This window comes from Aptenodytes forsteri, unplaced genomic scaffold, assembly GCF_000699145.1.
Source record: "Aptenodytes forsteri isolate BGI_AS27 unplaced genomic scaffold, ASM69914v1 Scaffold241, whole genome shotgun sequence".
Lineage (NCBI taxonomy): Eukaryota > Metazoa > Chordata > Aves > Sphenisciformes > Spheniscidae > Aptenodytes > Aptenodytes forsteri.
Window position 1 is genome coordinate 2,136,868 of NW_008795252.1, and position 8,754 is coordinate 2,145,621.

At 42.3% G+C, this 8,754-nt stretch overlaps 1 protein-coding gene across 1 annotated transcript in view; it reads left to right on the plus strand.

Moving 5' to 3' along the window:
* CACNA1C (calcium voltage-gated channel subunit alpha1 C) overlaps positions 1 to 8,754 on the plus strand; it is a 521,583-nt gene that overhangs the window by 395,492 nt on the left and 117,337 nt on the right. The window contains exon 10 of the mRNA XM_009278953.1: positions 6,160 to 6,250. Within this exon, the coding sequence (XP_009277228.1) occupies positions 6,160 to 6,250 (91 nt within the window). The remainder of the gene's footprint in view (positions 1 to 6,159; positions 6,251 to 8,754) is intronic.

Here is an 8,754-nt window from a genome sequence, read left to right on the forward strand (position 1 = left end):
ACTGATACCGGGGGTTGCCCCGACCCAGGTGCAGGACCTTGCACTTGGCCTTGATAAACCTCATGAGGTTCACACAGGCCCACTTCTCCAGCTTGTCCAGGTCCCTCTGGATGGCATCCCATCCCTCTGGCATGTCAACCACACCACTCAGCTTGGTGTCATCTGCAAACTTGCTGAGGGGGCTCTCGATCCCCGTGTCTATGTCACTGATGAAGATATTAAACAGTAAGTAATTCAACACCAGTAGAAATTGGAGTGTTGGAGAAATTGGAGTCTAAGTGAGCATATTAAAAAACACAATCTCATGTATTGTTGTTTTTCCTAATCTGAAAACCCACTACGTGTCTTTTTCAATATGAATGGACATACTGTTGGGTAGTCACACTGTTTCAAGTCAGGTACCTAACCCAAGGGCATAAGGTAAATGCCCAGCCTGTCCATACAGTTAAGGGAGACATCAGTATGGCATTCAGAAAACCTGTGACAGGAATCTGTCTGCCTCTGTAGCCTAACTCAAACAGCTAAATCAGAGGCATAAAGTCAGGCAATGTGAATAGCCTCTGACATATCCAGTTCTAAAACTAATGCCCAGATCTACAAAGTCATGTAGCAACATGTCCCATTAAAATCTGTGAAAAATTTATGCTTTGTCTGCGTTTGTGGAACTGGGCACCCTTTGCCCAGGCATGATCTTCCCTGGGTCTTAAATTGTCACAGTATTAAAGTGAGATTCAGCAACAAGCATGGCAACATTATATAATCCATGGAGATAAATCTGAATACAAGAATTACTTCCACTGCCAAGATGACAAACATGTCATAAATGCAAGATGCAACAGTGGTAATGATATTTCTGAACTGGGAGCTAATATTATTCTTCAAGTGTGTAAAGGAAAAATTATCACAGGGCTACACAGAAGGGTATTTGCTTGTGCCAGCTTTCTGTTTCAGTGGTTGGCTGTCTTTTGGCAACCTGCCATCTAATAATTCATTGCATGTCCATGGGGCATTTCGTTGGAGGAGGGACATATGTTAGTGCAAGAGTGGAGATGGTATCAATGCTTGATGCCAGTGACATGGAACAGAGGCTCTCAAAGGGTCTTGCACATCTGTCTATCTAGCCAGTCACAGACTGCAGACTCTTTGTCCTTATTTCTGTCTGTTGGGCCTAGATAGAATTAACATAACATGAAGAATTTCTCAGATTTATTTTTAAGGAAGCTGCTACATAGCTTTTGTTGTTGCTTTAGTTGCTGCAGGTATACTATGTAAGTAATATGAAATTGGAGTTCAGGTAGTCCGGGAGAAAAAGCCTACATTCAGAGATGAGCCACACTGTGGCAAGATATAAGAAGTGCAAAGGCTTCGGAAGCAACTGTAGAGAGAGTATAAAACCTGCTGTTCCTTATGGTTTGCACTCTCTTGAAACCGTGAGATACTTGCATGCCTTTAAAAAGTTGTTTCATTTCCATTTAAAAAAATTGCTATGCTATGCTACCTAGAGGATATGTAACTAATGGGAGATTTCATCAACCAGCGTGAATTATGGATGTGACGATAAATCCAAAAAAAGAGATTGCCATGTAAGCAAAGTCACCATGATTTGCCCCAGGAACAGGTACACTGGAACAGATTTCCCAGAGAAGTTGTGGATGCCCCATCATTGGAAGTGTTCAAGGTCAGGTTGGACGGGGCTTTGAGCAACCTGATCTAGTGAGAGATGTCCCTGCCCATGGCAGGAGGGGTGGACTAGATGATCTTTAAAGGTCCCTTCCAACCTAAACCATTCTATGATTCTGTGCAGTATGTAATATCTTCTATGGGACCTGTGGTGGTGTTACTGGTTCACCATACTGCCAACCTAAACATTCTATGATTCTGTGCAGTATGTAATATCTTCTATGGGACCTGTGGTGGTGTTACTGGTTCACCATACTGGTTTGGTTTAAGCAAGCCACCCACTCTGTGTACTCATTGCCCTGTTAGCTGCACTTCTGCTCCTGGTGTAGTCCAGCAAAGGCAAACTGCCTGATGGAAATGCCTTCTCACCCCTTTAACAATCTGCTGTCACTTAGGATGGAGGGCTGAGGGGGCAGAGTTGTTCTCTACTGTCAAGAAGTCACCTATATATAATGTCGGTATTTAGTTGCTTGACCTAATACCTTAAGGTGTTAGGTGGGCAGTTGAATAGTATGCACAGAGATCGATCACTGCCTTGCCCATGCTGCAGTTTGGATACTGAAGTGCCTTCAATGCAAAGTATGTGGTAGATGGAAGATTTAATGGTCTGCTTGAAGGCCGGAAAGTGGGGAGGCGGGAGGCCCACAGAGAGACAGTGTACCCTCTATGTCTGGCAGAACCAAGCCCCCTGGGGATCTCCGATTTGGTTACAAGCAGTGGATTTCTTGAAGCTGACAGAGAACTACTCCTCTAAGAGTGCCTAAGTCACTGACCACACATGGCACAGGAGGCGAAGCACCAGGATTTCCACTGCTAAGTCTCTCTGTGCCCGGATGGGAGGAAATCTGCATTTACCTCTTTTTTGCTTTTGTCTCAGCTCCCAAAATTACAAGGAGGAAGTGGCCAGTGAGATGGCATAGTCCATATACCATGGTCCTAAACATAACTCCGGTCTGGACTAGAGCCCACCATTTAGAAAAAACATCTCTTCCTGATTAAAACATTCCTGTGGTGGATTTACCACCAGCATTCTTGGTACATGGTTCCAGTAATTAATTACCCAGACTGCAAAAAATGCCTGCCTTGTTTCTAGACTGGAGCCAGGGTGTGGGCACAAGGTCTGTGTCTCTGAGAGCTGAGTCAGATAGGAAAGCCATCTGGGCAGTATTTGATTTACTTCCTCTCATATTCAGCCCCAGTTTATACACACCTCTCCTGCAGCATCTTCTATTTTCAGGATTTGTTAACCAGCCTGAATGAACCTCACAGCATCTGCACACATGATTATCCCCTGATATTGAAGGTGATGTGAGGTGCCAGGCAAAATAAGTGATTGCCCTGCTGAGAGCATACCACATTGGGGAATACAGTCCTAATCTCCTGTCTGTCGTGACCTTTAACTTCTAGGCCATCATTCCTCTTATACTTGATACCACCTTAATACTTTTTATTGTCCTTAATGTTTTCCATCAGTGCAGTGTAATGAATGCCTATGAGCTAATGCCAGCAAGCTAACCTGAACCACAGGAGTCTCTTCAGCCCATGTGCCACTGCACCTGCATCCCTCACTTTAATTTGGCTTTCTGCAGCAGAAAGATTAGGGAAGTGTGAAGTACGCTCTAAGACTTCTCTGTGCATGCACATGTGATCTGTGCGGGCTGAGGACCTTTGTGCATAATAGGCAGAGGATCAACATTAACTCATGCCAAGAAAAGCCATGCAGCAGGAAGACATCAGAGGGCAAGTGCCAGATGTAAACTCTGCTGGAAATCATGAGACATAGTCTAGGTGTATCCTAGTTTGGGTAAGGCAGTGTACATCAGAGTGCTTGATGAAGGTTGTTAATCTCTAGAGATGGAGAAAGACAGGGAAATGTAATTACCCAACAACTTTCCTTTAGCATCTCTGATGGTTTTGAAAGAGTTTCTAGCTATTGGAGCAGTTTAGGAAGAAAACCAAGGAACCTCATTCAAAAATTGGCTAGTCCAGATTCTGACCCTAAGGATCAGGAGGACAAATTGTGATTGCCTTAGTCTCATCAATTTCAATAGGTCAGACAGTGAAACGATTAATTTTGCCATTGATATCATGGGAGAAAGGATTTTACCCATAAACTTAAATTCAACAACTTCATGTTCTCAGAAGTCAGATATAAAAAGAGCAGAAAGCAAGGAAGAATTATCCTCTGATGATCTGTTACAGTATTTCATACTTCCATATACCTTTGTTTTTAATTTTGTACTTTTAATTCACATGATGAAGTTTTCAGACAGAAGTGGATGTCATGTGTAAGCTGAGTTCCTTGTTTTTTTCTTTTGCCTGTCACTGGCTGCATGTTCTCTATTGATGTCTTGTTCCTGGTACTTGACACTGACCATCTTGTCTGTGAAAGGAAGCACTCCAGCTGGCTTGCCTGATAAGAAGAAAGGAAAATTTGCTTGGTTTAGTCACTCCACAGAAACCCATGGTAATGTTCCACTGCACTCTGTGTCCACACTGCGTATATCTGTGTGTGTGTGTGTCCATATATCTCTATACAGACTAACATATAATATAGCTTTGTATACTTCTGCATGTGCGTGCCTTGCTTTTTCTATTGCTTGTGCAGTGTCCTCTTCATGCACTCAAGATAATAAGCTGCTCTGCAAATCAATCTCTTGCTAATGTCTTCAAAATTGTTTTCCATTTGCAAATAAGCTCAAATATGTCTTGAAAGTGCTTTACCTCATCTTCAAAGATGACTTGCGAAATATCAACGTTTTGTTTTTTTCCCTGAAGGGCTTAGTCTGGACCAAAAATTTTAATTATGAATGTTGTTTTTTCTTACAGCTTATTTGACTGTTTCATGTACATCAAAATATGAATTCAGTTGATTCCTTAGTTTGTCTTTGCAAACAGACAAGATTATTAAAACGTCTAGTCTTTGTAAAGGAACAGGCACCATTAGAGTACAATGTTTCATAGTTATGTCAAGAGTACTAGAGTGTCCATTACTTCATATGGTTCTAAGAACACAGCACAAGAACTTTAGATTTCCTAAGATATACGTTGTAGGCACGTGAATTGTTGGGATGGGATGAAGAAAGATAGTTCATTTTGAGGGACATTTCTACCATAATGCTTTCAAAGCAGGAACCCAGGACGTCTTTGGAAGAACCTTCTGATATCTTTCTAGCCTCTGAAAGAAGACCTGGTCCCATGGCACGTTAAACATCTGCCCAACTGAAATGCAGAACCTATTTATTCTACATTGCCTTCTTTTGCGCCAAGGATCCACAAATAGATATGTTCTTAGTATTGAGTAACATGTTCTTACAGGCTGTTAGAAGCCTCTCCAACAGCTAATAGCGCATGCTCTCAAGTCTCATCTAAGATATATATCCAACTGCTAATACAGGTCATGTTCTGAAGTTCTACCAGGCATCTGAGAGATCTGTTTAACTCCTCCATCATTCAGTTTTAAGTATCATTTTTTCATTTGTTTTGTGTATTTGAAAAGGGGGGAGGAGGGAAGAGGACACGTATTGAATCCTATCCATTGTCCTAACTTATGTTGAATGATTATGTATTCAGGAGTTACTAGAGCTCATATAGGAGCTGGGAGCAACTGGTGGAATGGAAATTTTGAGGTTTGGGTTTTTTTATGATCTGTAGAAGCAAATAAAATATTGAGGTTTGATAACAGATAGAAGATGTGACAGGTCCTTGAATCCAGATGAGATAGGTTCACACCTAAGGTTGCTTTCGTTTGATGTTTGTTCCATGATACTTCTGTAAAAGCCTAGGAGATTCTGTCCAGTTCTTAGTTGGTGGGTGTCAACATAAAATCTCCACCATAGTTCATGTTCATTAGCTCCTTTGTTGGTAATATCTGAATGGGTCAGAGAGTCTGAATTCCCCTTTTATCCCTATAGGTCCAGTTTATAAATGTAAGGTTGAAACACACTAATGGTTAGTATACGACAGATGAGCCATCAGTATTATTTATGTGGTACTTGCTATCAGGCTAACAGAAGCTGTTTGAATACCTGTCAATCTGGTACTTTTTATTTGCACTCTACTTATCGCACAAGAGATTGGGGAGGGCAGTGAGATGGTTGGACTGGTGCAAGTAAAGGGGCATTTTTTTAAGTGTTCCATTGAATCAGGCAAAAGCTTCTTTGTTGGCTTTGCCAGGTTCTCTAATTTTCAATGGTTCTCATTCATAAAATTTCCAGGAACTGACTCTGAAAGAAAGAGAGCAGCTGCTTCTTCCCTTTTCTTTAGCATTTGAGTAACCTGTGTATGTTCCTGAAGTCTACCTGCCTAGCCTGGCCTGTGCAGGGAGGCGCTAGACTTGCTCAGCAAATTGCTTAATCCTCAGGAGCTGCAGCTGAGGGTCTTTTCATTAAGCCAGTTCCTTCACTCATGTGATTCATTAATAGATGTGCCAGGTTCTAATGGCCAACCTTCTCTTTTTCTTCCCTTTGACTCTTACAGTGAGCATGCCCACCAGTGAGACTGAGTCCGTGAACACAGACAACGTCCCTGGAGCAGATATTGAAGGCGAAAACTGCGGTGCTAGGCTAGCGTGAGTACATATACACAGATATATGTATGTAGGGGTTGGACTGAGCTTGGTGGGTTAAAGCCAGGGCAAATGTCAGGCTTTTTAAGGGGAAGAAAACCCCACAATGGGTGAAAGGAGAGGATGCAGAAGATCTATTAATCCCAGCTCTTATCTTAATTGCAATGTAAACTCACTCTGGACATTAGTAGAGAGCCTCTGGGTTTACATAAATGTAAATAAAGCACAGAATGCCCAGAATTAGCAGATCTGGTTTTGCATAATAGCTAAAAGAAGAACGGATGGATAACGGTGTTATTTTAAAATTCCTTTTTGGTGATAGATAATCAAATCCAGTATATGTAGACCAAAGAGTGGAAATGACTGGTCTATTTTAATTTCTCTAATGATTCTTGTACACTTTACAGTATCTTGTAATAGAAATATATGGATGATAACTCCCATCCTGCAGCCTGAAATACACCCTTCAAATGCTGAACACAATACTGTAGTGACAAAGAAATGCATCAGTTAGGAGGGAGTAATGTCTCCTTGAAATTGCACTGTTGTATTAATGGAGATGCTCAAGAATGTGTGAGATAGCACCATATTATAGAGTATACTTTTTAGTGTCACAGACAGCAAGAATAGGCAAGAGGGGTCCTTTCTTCCCTTTTGCATGACCTGAACAAGAATGGACTTTATCCCGTGGGGGAATATGTTAGTCCCTCCAAATTTCCTTGAAAAATGGGCTACGCATATCAGTGCTACAGCTTGTACCATGCTGGAGTATTTTGAGGCTCTGTCCTATCCTTTGGGCATACCTTGAGCCCTTAATTGTTGGTCAAATGCTGATCATAAGTACATAATAAATGCTCTATTTTGTCAGACCTGTGGTCCAGCTGGCCCAGTGTTCAAGTCCTGACAGTGACAGGAGGGCAAGTGTGCAAGCCTGGCCATTTCCTACTTTCCAGTCCCCTTTTACTGCTCCCAAATTTATGCTTATTGGATTAGAGATGTTAGAGGCCACACTTCTGCTTTTTGCCTTTAGTGCCCATTTATGGACCCATCATCCATGGATTTATCTGAACCTGCTGAGGCTGTCTGCCCTCACAATCTCCTGTGGCAACAAGTTTCAGAAGTTCACTACCTGTTGTGTAGACAAGTACTTTCTTGTATCTGTTTTAAGCTGACCTACTACTACGTTCAGTCAATGTCCTCTCCTTCTAATACTGTGAGATTTGGTGATCAACAGTTCCACATTCAGCTTATCTATCACTTTCATGACTTCATAAACCTTGATTGTATCTCCCACACACACCCTTGGCCCTCTCCTCTACAAACTGAAGAGGAGGAGATCTTATCTGCATTACAAAATGTGATGTGTGGAATATGTTGTAAATTCAATCTGCTTTCCTGTGTCAGCCAGCGACTTACAAACCCCAGGAGAAATTATTTGTGATAGCTTTCCTTTACCTGCCTGCTCTTGCCTACCTGCTGAGTCTGACATTTTAGTTTAGATTATGAACTCTTTTCTGAAGGAACCGGGCTAGATCTATTCACGACACTGAGGCAGTTGTAGCCCTCCCTTTAGTACCCCACCAAGTTGCTTGTGCTCTTGTTGCGTTACAGGAAACAGCAGCTGGATATGTGACCACTTCTTCCAGCTGGATCCAATTTGGAGAACCATCTCTATTCTGCAGTTATGGTTCCCAACACAATGGGTCCCCTGGGTGCTACACAGTGCCAACAACAATGGCAACTGTTGCTATAAAGTTGCATATATTTTTAATATTACAGCTTGCATTCATTTAATGTCCTTAATCCCAAAGGATCCTAAAGCACTTTATGAACTGTAAATGCAGGGATTGTTTTCATAGTGTTAGAGTTCAACCACCTTCAGGGTAAAATGTGACAGGTGTTCAAAAACAAAGAGCACAAGTGTATAAGGAGATGTATGAGGGATAGCTTGTTTTGCTCTGAAACTGCATGGGGAATTTTGGCAAGCAGAACATAATTATCTTAGCTGGAATGTAGCCAGGAGAGCTGAAGTTAAACCCAACTCTAAACGTAATCATGACTTAGAATGGAGTTTACTTAAAATAGGCCAGTGTGCCCACAGGAGAATGGCAGTACTGTGGTCTGGCACTGCAATCACTATACTCCTGGCATTAGGAGAAGGGATGGCTACGTCCAACACATTTTAGGGAAGAAGACATAGGAAAATGATAGGAAAATAGAGCTTCATTTAGGGAAGAGAGCTTCACTTTAGGGAAGTGATCGTGCCCCTGTACTCGGCACTGGTGAGGCCGCACCTCGAATCCTGTGTTCAGTTTTGGGCCCCTCACTACAAGAAGGACGTCGAGGTGCTGGAGCGTGTCCAGAGAAGGGCAACGAGGCTGGTGAGGGGTCTGGAGAACAAGTCTTATGAGGAGCGGCTGAGGGAACTGGGGTTGTTTAGCCTGGAGAAAAGGAGGCTGAGGGGAGACCTCATCGCTCTCTACAACTACCTGAAAGGAGGTTGTAGC